Source organism: Gopherus flavomarginatus, chromosome 11 (assembly GCF_025201925.1).
Source record: "Gopherus flavomarginatus isolate rGopFla2 chromosome 11, rGopFla2.mat.asm, whole genome shotgun sequence".
NCBI classification, from domain to species: domain Eukaryota; kingdom Metazoa; phylum Chordata; order Testudines; family Testudinidae; genus Gopherus; species Gopherus flavomarginatus.
The window spans coordinates 5,041,957-5,057,388 of record NC_066627.1 but is presented as its reverse complement, the minus strand read 5'-3'; the positions used below and the strand labels follow the sequence as shown (position 1 = coordinate 5,057,388).

Below are 15,432 nucleotides of genomic sequence, written 5' to 3'. Positions count from 1 at the left end.
GGCCAAGAGTGGGCACAATCTGTGAGTCCGTGACACAGAGGTAGAAGCTGGGGCAGTGGAAGAGTTGGCCCATGGCCCTGTAACCAGGGAAGGCCAGCCCCTGCTGGTATAAAACAACCCCCAGCAGATGAACTGCCATGGAGCTCGCACCCCGATAATTCACCCAAAGCTGCCCCTCCCGGCCCTGAGACACAATGGGAGGGAGCAGTGTCCTCACCATCATCTCCCTCTAGGGCGTCGGCCACTCCAGCAGGGGGCAGCAGTGACACACACACACACACACACACACACACACACACACAGAGCGAGAGAGAAAGGGCTCAGCCTCTCCAGCAGAGGGCAGCAGTGACATACACACACACACACACACACACACACACACACACACACACAGAGCGAGAGAGGGCTCAGCCTCTCCAGCAGAGGACAGCAGTGACTGACACACACACACACACACCCCAACAGGAGCCCTCCTTTAACACCTCACCCATGGGATTTCCTTCTGGTTCTCTGTTCATCACAACTTCAGCTCAGAACAAGCTGCCGGGCTTAGGCGGGCCCCGCGGGCCGAGTGCTCGCAACCGCACCCTAAGGCTCAGCAACTCTTCGTGGCCCAGGGGCTCTGTGCGTTGGGAAAAAGGCCCAAGACCACTGAAAACCAGGCGGTTCATTTACAAACCTTCCTTTGCCTGTTGGCTCCCTGGAGAATCCAGTTTGAGCTAAAAGATGAGAACCACTCCAGGGGGATGTCTTCAAGGGGCTGATAACCAGAGCAACTACATTATCATCCCCTAGGGCAGGGTTTCTCAAACAGGGGTCGCCACTTGTATCGGGAAAGCCACTGGCGGGCCGGGCTGGTGTGTTTACCTGCCCCGTCTGCAGGGCTGGCCGATTGCGGCTCCCACTGGCCGCAGATCATTGCTCCGGGCCAATGGGAGCTGCTGAAGTGGCGGCCAGTAAGTTCCTTGGCCCACGCCGCTTCCAGCTGATCCTGAGACTGATCCCCTGAAGGATCGCTTCAGACTCTAGCTTTCCCCATTGGTCTGAAATTGCATGAATTTGCTGGCTTAAGACCAGAAGAGACCTTTGCTTCACTGCAAGGCTTCGTGGGAGATGGTGCAACATCTTCAGCTGTCCTGCCCAGGGTTTTGACATTTCTGAGGGGAAACTGGCGGTGTGGCTTGGCATCTGCATTTCCTGCCACTGGGGATGTGCAGAGGGGATGAGTCTCTAATTTGCAGCTTGGAGACGGCACTGGTGGCAGAACTAAGAACCCAGCTCCCAGCCCCCGAGCCACCAGCTCTGCATGGCGCTAACTCTCCTTCTGCCCGTGCTGGGTAAGTGACCTCCCTCAGCCTCACCCCGCCTGTCTGTCCTGAGCTCGTTGCATCCCTCGGTCCCACATCCAGTGCCCTCATCCCCTCTCTTCTCTCTTTCAGCCTGTCTCCAGATCCTCCCCCGGCCGGCGGCCCTCGCAGGTAACGCTCTCTCCTAGAGGGAAAGGAGCGGTTTTCTACCCCGACCCCATGTCCACCCTGTGCATGGCTCAAGGGGCCCCACAGGAGCATAGGAACCACGGTCTGTTGACTCCACTAGCCTGTCTCTGACAGCAGCCAGTGCCCAAAGGCATGGGGTAATCTGACCCTCACTCGAATCTCTCACCTTGATCCTTAGTGGGTAGAGACTGGGTTAAGGCCTGAAGCTTGAGGTTTCATACTCCCTGGCAACATTTGCATTGGCATAAATTCTGGTAGCTTGTGGCAGTCAGATAAACATCCCAGCCCATTCTGAATCCTGTTAAGTCCTTTATCTCAACCCCATCTGGTGGCAATGAGTTCCACAGGCTCACTTGCCTACTCCCCTTCCAAAGTATCTTCTATGAAAGCCAACTATCCACTTTGTCCACACTCAGGAGGTGGCCTCTGGGGGAAATGAGCTGAAGGTTCTCGGGTCATATCACACACAGATCTGCTCCATCCTGTGGCATTGAGTTCCACAGTCTCGTTTACCTCTTGCTCTTTCAAAGTGTCATATGAGAAATCAAACTGTCTGCGTCAGTGCAGACTCACATGATAGCCCCTGAGGGACAGGAGTCAGAGGGTCTCAGCCCCTCTTATAGTTAGAGCTGGAGCCCCATCCCGTGGCAATGAGTTCCACAGTCTCATTTGCCTCTTACCCTTCTAGTGTGTCTCCTATACCTGCTGCAATCTAGACTTGCATGATGGCCACTGGGGGAAGTGAGTTGGAGGGTCTCACATTTAGATATAGTCAGGAATTCTCCAGTGACATTTTGTTTTGTTTTTTTTCATTGAGAAATGCCATTTTGTTGAAAGCAAGAGTTTTGTGGGGAAAAAATGGTTAAACAAATTTTGAGATTTCGGGTGAAAGTAGTTTTGACATGGTCGAACTGGAAACTTTCAGTTTTCCGAGATGAACCTTTTTTTTTGGAAATGTTAGTAAATTTCCACTCTGAAAGTGTTGGAGAACCAAATGTGGGCCTCTCAAAACCATCATTTCCATTGACCCCACCCCCCTGGATTATTGCTCAGATTTTAGATTCACCAACTTTGAGAGATTTTCAATTTTTTTCACAATTTGGGACGGGACAAAAATTTCAAAGTGTCACAAATTCTCACACGCTGAGAAAACTGTCTTGCCCCCGAACACCCTCTCCACCCCTCCATGCAATGAGTAGCTGTGATTTCCCCACACACAAGCATGCTCAACGGCTGAAGAGTGAGTCACGTAATGGCTCAATTTGGGGGGTTCTCTGTATGTTAGCAGGATGGCATATGGACAGCTCACCCAGCTGACGCCAGTCCTGGGAAGGAGACGGTCTGTTCCTCAGGGGCTGCTAGCATGGCTGCAAAGGAAACGTTTAAAATGGTTTATGAATAGACTTCTGCTCCCACCGGCCTCCGGTCTGCAGTCCTGGAGGAAACCTCATTTGTGCATTGCACTCGCTACTCAGCTTCCTCATTTTTCCTAGTCATGGCCAGGACTAGTATTGACAAATCTGATACACTACACAAGACAGGAACGCCTTCCTTAGCCCTGCCCTGAGAGAAAGGGGCCACAGGAGTGGGGAAGGGCCTTTCCCCCTCAAACACACGCACATAAAACTTGTGGTTAGACTGCGGTTCTCCTGCCCACAGGATGTCATAAAGGCCAAGAGTTAACAAGGTTCAAAGTGGAGAGGGACCTTTATGTGGATTTTGAGAGCATTTGGATTTATCAGGATTAATGTCATTAGATCTTCTTAGACCGTAGTCCTCTAGACCAGAGGAGGGCAAAATACAGCCCGCGGGCCACATCAAGCCTGCAGGACCATCCTGCCTAGCCCCCAAGCTCCTGGCCCCAGAGGCTAGCCCCCGGCTCCTCCCCCGCTGTTCCCTCGCTCCCGCAACCTCAGCTCACTCCTCCACCAATGCAGTGCTCCGGGTGGTGGGACTGTGAGATCCTGGGGCACTGCAGCTGCAGAGCCCGGCCTGACCCAGTCTCTGTGCTGCATCGTGGCAGTGGCAGCAGCAGCATGGCCCAGCTCTACACGGGCAGTGCAGCTGTAGAGCCACTAGCCACTGGTGCTCCAGGCAGCGCGGTAAGCGGGCAGGGAACAGGGGGGATTGGATAGAGGGCAGGGAAGTTTGGAGTGGTGGTCAGGGGGCAGGGGTGTGGATAGGGGTCGGAGGGAACAGGGAGTCGAATGGGGGCAGTGGTCCCAGGGGGGCAATCAAGAAGGAGGGGGGTTGGTTGGGGTACCAGGGGGAAGGCAGGGGCAGGGGTTCCAGGGGCAGTCAGGGGACATGGAGAAGGGGTGGTTGGATGGAGCAGGGATCCCGGTGGGGGCATCAGGAATGAGAGGAGGGGTTGGATGGGGAGGCGGAGGTCCAGGGGCAGTCAGGGGACAGGGAGCGGGGGGGTGTGGATGGGGCAGGAGCCCCAGGAGGGCAGTCAGGAAACAGTGGGGGTTGGATGGGGCAGGAGTCCTGGGGGGGCAGATAGGAGGTGGGGGCCGAGCCATGACCCCCTCCGCTAACCAGCCCTCCATACAATTATGAAACCTGATGTGGCCCTCAGGCCAAAAAGTTTGCCCACCCCACTCTAGAGTGAACACTCCGTTATCACATTTTTGATCCCCCTGTAGGTGCTGATGTCTGTAATGACCTCACCCATTATCCTGCTCGTTGGTAAACTAATAGATTGAGCTCATTGAGTGTCTCATTCTAATCCTTTAATCATACTCGTAACTCTTCTCTGACCCCTCTCCAATTTAGCACCATCCTTCCTGAATTGTATCAGAGGGGTAGCCGTGTTAGTCTGGATCTGTAAAAGCAGCAAAGAATCCTGTGGCACCTTATAGACTAACAGACGTATTGGAGCATGAGCTTTTGTGCTCCAATACATCTGTTAGTCTATAAGGTGCCAGAGGACTGTTTGCTGCTCTTCCTGAACTGGGGACACCAGAACTGGATGCAGGAGTCCAGCAGCCGTCGCCCCAGTCTCAACTACAGGGGCTACCTAACCTCTCTAGTCCCTTCCACGATTCCCATTTATGCCTCCAAAGATCACGTTAGCCCTTTTGGCCACGGAGTCGCAGGGGGAGCTCACGGTTTAAAAGATTACTCTCCACAATCCCAGAGCTTTCGCATGTTCCCTGTCCCAGCCATTGCTCAGTACACCCTCACAGCTCCACTGACCTTATTTTCCTGAGCCTTTGGAGGCAGCTGTGTGTTTGACAATGAGATATATCAAATTGTAGAGAAAGAGACTGGAATTTTCTCTTCAGCTGGGAGCTTCTGTTCTGCCTATCTCAAAAGTCTAGCTGATATTTAGTCCTGACTTGAGCGCAGGGGGACTGGATTGGAAAACCTTTTGAGGTCCCTTCCAGTCCTACAATTCTATAACAACTCGGGCTGCGCAAACATTTGCCACAGACAACATTTTTTCATCCGGAAAGGCAGATTCGGTGATATCAAAACATTTTGCAACTATGTGTCAATTTCATCCCATTTTTCATTTAGGGAAATGAAACAAAATAGAGAGTTTTGATATTTTCAAAATGAAAGAATGTTTCCTTTCAACATTTCTCTCCACGTTAATTTTTTTTAAATGTCAGAAATGTGTAAAAATGCTCTAAGTTACGAGACATTTTGATTTTGTCTAAACTAAATGGTTCCTTCAATGTTAAATGATTTTTTTGCTGTTGTTACTTTTCAGTGCTCCACATATTTCAGAAATGTTCGGTCCAACACAAAACATTTTCTGTTTGACTTTTCCAACCAAAAAAATATCCATTTTTCAAACAGCCCCACTCATAACGCAATAAAAAGAGTGAAACTGAAAAGTGGCAAATTCAAAACCAGCCAAAAGAAATATTTTTTTCCACACAACAGATCACTGGGCTTTGGAACTCACTGCCACAAGACATGGCTGAGGACACAAGTTTACCAAGATTCAAAGAGGGGGTTGTATGTTTAACAAGAATAGCCGGAGTTAGAACAATGCTAACAAAAAACACTAGAAGGGATATTAAACTTCATGCTTCAGGGCTTAGGCCAATCAGTAACTCTTAGTGATCAAGAGGAGAGATTATTCCACATTTGCAAGGTCCCATGCAGCTTCTCCTGAAACATCTGCAAAGTGTCTGAGGCGAGATACTGCACTGGGAGATCTGGAGTCCAATCCAGGTGGCAATCCGTTGTTGCTATGGGACTGTGCCCTGGAGTCAGCTGAAGAAATTCAGTTTCTGGGCAGGTTAGGAAGTGGGCTGGGATGACTCCATAGATTGCAAGTTTGGGATGGCCTGGTGATAGGAGTGGCAGCGGGCTTCTAACCTCTATCACAAGCTACTTGCTGCAGCTTTTATTCAGTTGTGGGTATTGTGGCCTAGAGCTGTCCTGGCCAGCTGCATGACCTGGGACAAGTCATTTTCACACCCTGTGCCTCAGTTCCCCCATCTGTAAAGTGAGGATAATGAGACAGACCTCATGCTTGGAGATTGACTGATAAAAATCGCTAGGAAATATTATTAAACCACTTTCTGCTTCCAGATGAAGCTTCCCTGAAGCCATTGCTGACTGTAAGCCCAGAATATTCCACCTACCGTGTTGGCAATTCTGTTACCTTCACATGCTTGACACCCAAAGGGCACCAGGCCATGCAATTCCAGTTTCTAAAGGATGAAGCTGAAGTGGACTCTCCAGAGACCCAGAGTCAGCTTCTCCATACCTACAATCTGCCTAGTCTAAATGTTCATGACTCCGGGTCCTACCGCTGTAAATACTGGCCACCCGGGCAGAAGATCCCATCCAAACTGAGTGATCCTATCACCCTAAATGTCTACGGTGAGTCCATGTTATCAGGTGGAGAGTTTTCCAGCTACAATGGCCCCATCGCTCAGTGGTTAGAGCCTTGCTCTTATAGACTAAGTGTTAGCATTTCAGTTGTCACTGGGGCTTGGAAGAGTATTTTGTGCTCTATCTCAACCACAAGATATAGGCTCAATGGACGAATGATTGGGTGGGACTCTCTGGCCTGCTTTATACTACAGGAAGTCAGGGTAGATGATCACAGATGGTCCATTCTGACCTTATAATGAGTCTATGAATAGGGGGAAGGAGAGAGTTCAGTGAGGAGATGTTAAAAGGTGATGATTACGAGTATGGAGCAGCTTCCATATGAGGAGCGATTAATAAGACTGGGACTTTTCAGCCTGGAAAAGAGATGACTAAGGGGGGATATGATAGAGGTCTATAAAATCATGACTGCTGTGGAGAAAGTAAACAAGGACGTGTTATTTACTCCTCATAACACAAGAACCAGGGGTCACCAAATAACATTAATAGGCAGCAGGTTTAAAACAAAAAAAGGAAGTATTTTTTCACACTGCGCACAGTCAGCCTGTGGAACTCTTTGCCAAAGGATGTTGTGAAGACCAAGACTATAACAGGATTCAAAAAAGAATTAGATAAGTTCCTGGAGGATAGGTCCATCAATGGCTATTAGCCAGGATGGGCAGGAATGGTGTCCCCAGCCTCTGTTTGCCAGAAGCTGGGAATGGGCAATCACTTGATGATTACCTGTTCTGTTCATTCCCTCTGGGACACCTGGCATTGACCACTGTTGGAAGACAAGATACTGGGCTAGATGGACCTTTGGTCTGGCCCAGTCTGGCCGTTTTTATGTTCCTATGTACAAGACTAAGCTATTCACAGGGCTGGCTGGAAAGTTTCAACCAGAGCTGTTTTTATTGAAGAATCTGGTTTTGTCGAAATCAAACACCCTGTGGGAATGTCCCAATCTCAAGAAGTTTCAAGAGGAAGCAGACAGAACATTATTGTAGGTTGATGAAGTTATATTTAAAAAGGAGAATTGCCCTGAAATCCACAAGATGAAATTCGATAAAGACAAGTGCAAAGTGCAACACTTAGATAGTCATTAGGAAGGGAAAAAAATTCAAATGCACAACTACAGAATGGGGAATAACTGGCTAGATGGTAGTACTGCTGAAAAGGATCTGGGGGATATAGTGGATCACGCACTGAAGATGAGTCAAGAGTGTGATGCAGTTGAGAAAAAGCCTTATATCATTGCGAGGTGGGCAAATATCATTAAAGGAGGGTCATAGGTGAGACATGGGAGGTAATTGTCTTGGTCTGCTCGGCACTGGTGAGGCCTCAGCTGGAGTACTGCTCCAGTTCTAGACGCCACGCTGAAGGAGAGTTGTGGACAAACTGGAAAGAGTCCAGAGGAAAGCAACAAAAATGATGAAAGGTTTAGAAAAATCAGACCTAAGAGGAAAGGTTTTAAAAAAACTGGGCATGTTTAGTCTTCAGAAAAGAGGACTGGAGGGAATGGGCTGGAAATAGCTGCAAAACAGATAACAATCTGGAGATATATTATGGGATGTGCTAAGGAAGATGGATATCACTTGTTCTCCATGTCCAGTGAAGGAAGGACAAGAAGCAACGGGCTTAATCTGCAGCAAGGGAAATTGAGGTTAAATAGTAGGGGAAAGTTTCTAACTCGAAGAGGAGCTAAGCTCTGGAATCGGCTTCCAGGGATAGTTGTGGAATCCCCATCACTAGAGGTTTTGAAGGACAGGATGGACAAACATCCACCTGGGATAGTCTAGGTTTACTTGGTCCTGCCACAGCCCAGGAGGTTGGATTTATGACTTCTCGAGTTTCCTTCCAGCTCAACATTTAGAGGATTCTGTGAAATGTTTCATTTCAATAGTTGTACCTGTGTTGTTGGAGCAGCATTGGTCCCAGGTCATTGGAGAGACAAGATGGGCGAAGTAATATTGCTTCTTGGATCAACTGTTGGTGAAAGAGACAAGCTTTCAAGCTACACAGAGCTCTTCTTTGTCTCTTCCACTAATGGACAATTGGTCCAATAAACGACATTATCTCACCCACCATCTCAGCTGGCAAACAGGGGACCGCGAACAGGGCAGTTTGAGAGAGGGAGAAGGAGATCCCCCAGCTGAATGAACAAGGTGCGAGTACTAACCTTGGGGTGAGTGAGTTTGTTTGACTGCTTGTGTGTTTCACTTTCAGGTTATTTCAGTTATTTCAGTTACTGGGTCAGGTGGGATCGTGTGTGTCTGGGGCCTGTCCGAGCCTTTGTTCCCTGGATCATCCTTGATCATGTTTGATCAACCTCAATCAACCTTGTGATCACCTCCCCCCCACCCCGGTGTGACTAACAAGGAGGTGGGGCTGACCTAGGAGAGAAGCTTAAAAGCTGGAGGCTAAGCAACCAAGGGGAGCTAGCGCACAGGGGATTTTGAGAGGGAGTTTGTAGGAGGGAGTTGCAATGTAGTCGCTATGGTTAGGAAGAGCTGCATCAGCACTGCCAGTGCTGCTCCTGTCTCCTGCACCTGCGCCTGTATCCAGACAGACAATCTGACCATGGATGCCTCTGTCCAGATCCTGATGTGGACTTGCAGAGACTGTGGCCTGCATTTCCCACTCACAGAAACCCAGGCTGGGGGGAGCATCCAGAGGGAGGAGGGATAGCTGAATGGTTTGAGCATTGGCTTGCTAAACCCAGGGTTGTCAGTTCAATCCTTGAGGGGGCCATTTAGGGAATCTGGAGCAAAAATCTTTCTGGGGATTGGTCCTGCTTTAAGCAGGGGGTTGGACTAGATGACCTCCTGAGATCCTTTCCAACCCTGACATTCTGTGATTCTATGAAAGGTGCCCAATGGTGGAATCTCTCAGGAAGCAGGTGGGAGAGGTACAGGAGGAGGTGGCTGAGGAGCATCCGTGCCCATGAGGAATTCCTCAAGAGTGTGCATATGGAGCCATCCAAGGCTGAGAATGCTATCCAGCTACAGACGACTGCTGTCACACCACTGGGGAGGAGGATATGGCTCTGTCACATGGAGGACACAGACTGCTGGTTACTTCTGACAGCAGGCAGTGCTCCACCCCTACTTCCAACCCATCCACTATGGTGCTGGAAAATCGATATGCTGCCCTGGCAATGAGGAATCACCCCCAGAGGAGGAGAAGCCATGTACTCCCAAGGCTAGGGGAATTGCAGCCACCACTCCCAGGAGGAAACGCAGGGTAGTGGTGGTTGCTGACTCTCTTCTGAGAGGGATGGAGGCACCCATCTGTTGCCTCGACATGGCATCTCAAGAGGTATGCTGCCTGTCAGGAGCCTGTATCTGAGATCTTATGGAGGAGTTGTCGAGGACCATCTGGCCCTCTGACTACTACCCCATGCTACTCATCCATATGGGCACTAATGATACTGTGAGGTAGAGACAGATGCATCTTGGAGATGAAAGCCTGGCTGTGAGGATGCTATTGCAGAGATGGGGTCCATCTATCGAGGAAGGGGAAGAGCATATTTGGGTACAGACTGGCTACCTAGTGAGGAGGGCTTTAAACGAGGTTCGAAGGAGGCAGATGACCAACACCCACAGGTAAGTTAAGAACGTGGAGACCTGAGAGAAGGTTCAGATTTAGGTGGGAGCATGGGCTGTTATAGCAGGGATAAAGGAGATGCAAGACAGAACTGGGGGAAGAATCAAATCAGTATCTTAGATGTCTGTTTACTAATGCAAGAAGTATGAGGAAGAAGCAGGCTGAGCTCAAAATGCTAGTAAATAAACACAACTGTGACATAGTTGGCATCACAGAGACCTGGTGGGATAATATGCATGACTGGAATATTGGCATAGAAGGGTACAGCTTGCTCAGGACGGACAGGCAGGGAAAAAAGGGAGGAGGAGTTGCCTTATATATTAAAAATGTGTACACTTGAACTGAGGTTGAGATGGAAATAGGAGATAGACTTGCTGAAACGCTCTGGGTAAGGATAAAAGGGGTAAAAAAAAGTGTGATGTCATGATAGGGGTCTACTACAGACCACCTAACCAGGAAGAAGAGGTGGATGAGGCTTTCTTTAAACAACTAACAAAATCATCCAAAGCACAGGACTTGGTGGTGATGGGGTCTTCAACTACTCAGACATCTGTTGAGAAAATAACACAGCAGGACACAGATTATCCAGTAAGTTCTTGTAATGTATTGGTGACAACTTTTTGTTCCAGAAGGTGGAGAAAGCTACTAGGGGAGAGGCTGTTCTAGACTTGATTTTGACAGATAGGGAGGAACTGGTTGAGAATTTGAAAGTGGAAGGCAGCCTGGGTGAAATGATCATGAATGATAGAATTAATGATTCTAAGGAACTATAGGAGGGAGAACAGCAAAATAATGACAATGGGTTTCAAGAAGGCAGATGTTAGCAAACTCAGGGAGTTGGTAGGTAAGGTTCCATGGGAAGCAAGTCTAAGGGGAAAACACAGTTGAAGACACTTGGCAGTTTTTCAGAGAGACATTATTAAAGGCACAAAAGCAAATTATCCCACGGCTTAGGAAAGACAGGAAGTATGGCAAGAGACCACCCTGGCTTAACCAGGAGATCTTCAATGATCTAAAAATAATTTTTAAAAAAAGTCCTACAAAAAGTGGAAATTAGGTCAAATTACAAAGGATGAACAAAAAACACAAGTCTGTAGGGACAAAATTAGAAAGGCCAAGGCACAAAACGAGATCAAACCTGCTAGAGACATAAAGTGTAACAAGAAATCATTCTACAAATACATTAGAAGCAAGAGGAAGACTAAGGACAGGCTAAGCCAGTTACTCAATGAGGGGAGAAAAACAATAACAGAATGTGGAAAGGGCAGAGGTGCTTAATGACTTATTTGTTTCGGTTTTCCCCAAGAAGGTTGGTGGTGATTGGACATCTAACGTAGTGAACGCCAGTGAAAATGAGGTAGGATCAGAAGAGACTAAAATAGGGAGAGAACAAATTAAAAATTGCTTAGACAAGTTAGATGTCTTCAACTAACCAGAGCCTGATGAAATGCATCCTAGAATACTCAAGGAGCTGGCTGAGGAGATATCTGAACCACTAGTGATTATCTTTGAAAAGTCATGGAAGACGGGAGAGATTCCAGAAGACTGGAAAAGGGCAAATACAGTACCCATCTATAAAAAGAGGAATAAGGACAACCCAGGGAATTACAGACCAGTCAGTTTAACTTCTGTACCCGGAAAAATAATGGAGCAAATAATTAAGCAATCAATTTGCCAACATCTAAAAGATAATAAGGAGATGAGTAAGAGTCAGCATGGATTCATCAAGAACAAATCATGTCAACCTGATAGCTTTCTTTGACAGGATAACAAGCCTTGTGGATGAAGGGAAGCGGTCAAGATATACCACATCTACTTTAGTAAGGTTTTTGATATTGTCTCGCATGACCGTCTCATAAAAAAAACTAGGGAAATACAAACTACATGGAACTACTATAAGGTGGTGCAAAACTGGTTGGAAAACCATTCCCAGAGAGTAGTTATCAGTGGTTCATAAGCACACTGGAAGAACATAACAATTGGAGTCCCGCAGGGGTCAGTCCTGGGTCCGGTTCTGTTCAATGTCTTCATCAATTATTTCGATAATGGCACAGAGGATACACTTATAAAGTTTGCAGATGATACCAAGCTGGGAGGGGTTGCAAGTGCTTTGGAGGGCAGGATTAAAATTCAAAATGATTTGGACAAACTGGAGAAATCGTCTGAAGTAAATAGGAAAAAATTCATTAAGGACAAATGCAAAGTACCAAATTTAGGAAGGAACAATCAGTTGCACACGTACGAAATGGGAAATGACTGCCTAGGAAGGAGTATTGCGGAAAGGGATCTGGGGGTCATAGTGGACCACAAGATAAATATGAGTCAACAACGTAATGCTGTTGCAAAAAAAGCGAACATCATTCTGGGATGTATTAGAAGGAGTGTTGTAAGCAAGACACGAGAAGTAATTCTTCCACTCTACTCCATGCTGATTACGTCTCAGCTGGAGTATTGTGTCCAGTTTTGGGTGCCATATTTCAGGAAGGATGTGGACAAATTGGACAGAGTCCAAAGAAGAGCGACTAAATGATTAAAGGTCTAGAAAATATGACCTATGAGGGAAGATTGAAAAAATTGGGTTTGTTTAGTCTGGAAAACAGAAGATTGAGAGGAACATGAGAACAGTTTTCAAGTATATAAAAGGTTGTTAAAAGGAGGAGGAAGAGAAATTGGTTTTCTTAACCTCTGAGGACAATGGGCTTAAATTGCAGGAAGGGAGGTTTAGGTTGGACATTAAGAAATACTTCCTACCTGTCAGAGTGGTTAAACACTGGAATAAATTGCCTAGGAAGGTTGTGGAATCTCCATCACTGGAGATTTTTAAGAGCAGGTTAGACAAACATCTGTCAGGAATAGTCTAAATAATACTTCGTCCTGCCATGAGTGCAGGGGACTGGACTAGATGACCTCTCGAGGTCTCTTCCAGTCCTATGATTCTATGATTCTTGCTCCATACTTATAAATGAGAGTATTCATTTGTGTCCCATCTTTTGCCCAATGGAAAATGATAACAAAGTGGTGAGAGTTAAGAAAATGTGGAGGAAAACTCAATGGTTTTGAAACACACATTTTTCAAAATGTTGCATGTTTTTAAACCTGATTTTTTTCATTTTTTGGGGAAAACCCTCAGGTTTTATTTCCATTTTTTTTTCCTTACTATGTAATAATTTCAGAAACTGAAAAAAAATTGGAAATTATTTTCTTTCCCATTTATATAAAAAACAACAATCTCATTTTCCAATGGAAAAAAAAATCCATTAAGTGGAAAATGTTCTACCAAGAACCATGCTGCATATTCTTGAGTGCCATCTAGTGGTGTCTTATCTGTTAACTAACTGTATCTCCAGATCGAGCGCTCTGGTCATGAGAACTGGGGATGAACATTTTTCAGAGACAACTTCATGCTCCCCACATCGCCGCTCCTCTTGAGATACATCCCTTGGAGAAGATCAGCTCCTGTTGAGCTATCACAAGATCTGTTTCTTAGGGGATAGCCACGGCCGCCCACAGGATTCAGAGGGCCTGGGGCAGGGCCAGGTCTTTGGCGGCAATTCAGCGGCAGGTCCCTCACGGAGGGAAGGACGAGCCGCCAAAGAATGAAGTGGGGGAGGTAGAGCAGTCTAAGTGCTGCCGATCGTGGAGGCTTCTTTTTTTTTCTCCCCCCTCCCCACCGCTTGCAGAGCTTGTACTCACCGGGCGGTGCTCCGAGGCTTCGGCAGCACTTCTGTGGCGGGTCCTTCACTTGCTCCGAGTCTTCGGCTGCACTGAAGGACCCGCCGCCAAAGACTCAGAGTGAGTTAAGGGCCTGCCGCCGAAGTGCACCGAAAACCTGGAGCATCTCGCAGGGTCTCTGTGGGGCCTGGAACAAATTGCCCCACTTGCCCCCACTTTGGGCGATCCTGGTGTTACCGAAATATTGGGTCTGCCTAGCTGAAAGCCAATTAACAGCCTGACAGGGATAAGGAAAAATGCTTTATTCTGCAGAAAAAAGGAGAGCCTGTACTTTGCTACAAAAGACTTTTTTTTACACAAATTTTATAAACCTTTATATACATTTAGACAAAGACCCTTGCGTGTTACCAATCAAGTGTTAAGTGTAAAATTTTATGCCTTCATTATTTGGGTAGTACTGACTGGTTTTGAGCAGGATTTTCCTGCTTTGAGGCAGAAGAAAACAGATAGTCCAAAAGTTCAGGCTACTGTGTCCCTGAGCAGTACTGTGTACTGCTCCCCCCCCATACTGGCCTCTTGTAAACTATCAAGGGGGGGCCAGCCAGCTTTCACACTGGGGATAGTTCACTGGCTAGGAGGAGGGAACCAAAATGAGCGGTTGTTTGTGCTAGTGAATTGGGTATCACTTTGAGTCACTCTCTCTTCACTAACCCCTCTGCTTCTATTCCAGACCGACCACCACCTCCCTCACTCTCTCTGGACCCCCCCTGCCTCGAGTACCTGCTGGGGAACAGGCAACAGTCAGCTGCATAGATCCCAAAGTCGGGGAGGTGACGGGATACAGATTCTACAATGAAAGAAGTGGGGACATCTCCACCTATGCCCCTGACCCAAGCGGGGGAGCCAAACTGGTCTTCCTTGCACTCCACATGGCTGATGCTGGACCATATACATGCAAATATTGGAAAGCACAGAATGGGCAAGAGATACTGTCGGTGGGAAGCCAACCGGTCTCTGTTTCAGTGCTGGGTGAGTCCCCCATTCATGCTGCTCTTCGATGGAGCTGGATGATGGGTTGGGTAAGCTGATCCTGTTTCACTGAGGATTTCCATAGTTCAAAATCTGGTTTCATTCCAGTTTGGAACAAAAGCCAAGAACTTCAAAGTTCTCCCTTGAAGGGAATGGAGCCGCGACTCTGGGGCAATCCACCGGGTGAGCCCGGAAGCCCTGGGAACTATATCTTCCAAGGCCTCAGCTCCTCATTTACCAAGAAGCTGGAGCCCATGCTGGGTGAGCAAGCTGGAAGGAAGCCATGTGGTTCTCATGGAACTTGGCCCGAGTTCCATCAGAACTCGGTTGAAATCTAACCGTCTGCATGAAACATTTCAACTGCGACAAATTGGCAGATTCCAATGAAACCCCTGTTTAGTTGGAATTCTTCTGACCAGCTGTAGGAGTGAACGTTACTAAGCTGGGGACATGTCCCATCCAGCAGAGTAAGCCTATCTCCATAGCTGTAGAGGGTGAATCATGTTGTTGGGGTGAAATTGACCCTGCCGAACTAGTTGTGCTCATTAACATGTCTCCAGAGTTTCTCCTCTTTCCTCTCCAGAACCTGGTAAGAATTCTTTCCTGATCTGTGATTTTTTCCCACTCCTTCCATTCTCTGATGAGTCTCTCTCAGTATCAAATTGGGCCCAGAATAGACAACATGACCACCTAACAGCCTTTCCATATGGCCAATGGGCAGGCCCAAGCCACTCAACATGGCAACCCAACTTCCAACATGATTGCCAAACAACTGATGTTGCTACCTAGC

The 15,432-nt window shown here is 47.5% G+C and overlaps 1 protein-coding gene across 2 annotated transcripts in view; it reads left to right on the top strand.

Annotated features, from left to right (window-relative positions):
* The first annotated feature begins 1,232 nt into the window (after nucleotides 1-1,232).
* The window catches only part of LOC127031543 (Fc receptor-like protein 5), a 23,772-nt gene continuing 9,572 nt past the window's right edge, over nucleotides 1,233-15,432 (top strand). The window contains exons 1-3 of one of the 2 annotated variants that reach the window (XM_050918473.1): nucleotides 1,233-1,337; nucleotides 1,440-1,478; nucleotides 6,051-6,344. In XM_050918473.1, coding sequence (XP_050774430.1) covers nucleotides 1,307-1,337; nucleotides 1,440-1,478; nucleotides 6,051-6,344 — 364 coding nt within the window. In that variant the 5' untranslated portion in view covers nucleotides 1,233-1,306. The remainder of the gene's footprint in view (nucleotides 1,338-1,439; nucleotides 1,479-6,050; nucleotides 6,345-15,432) is intronic. The other variant, XM_050918474.1, reaches the window with a different exon arrangement.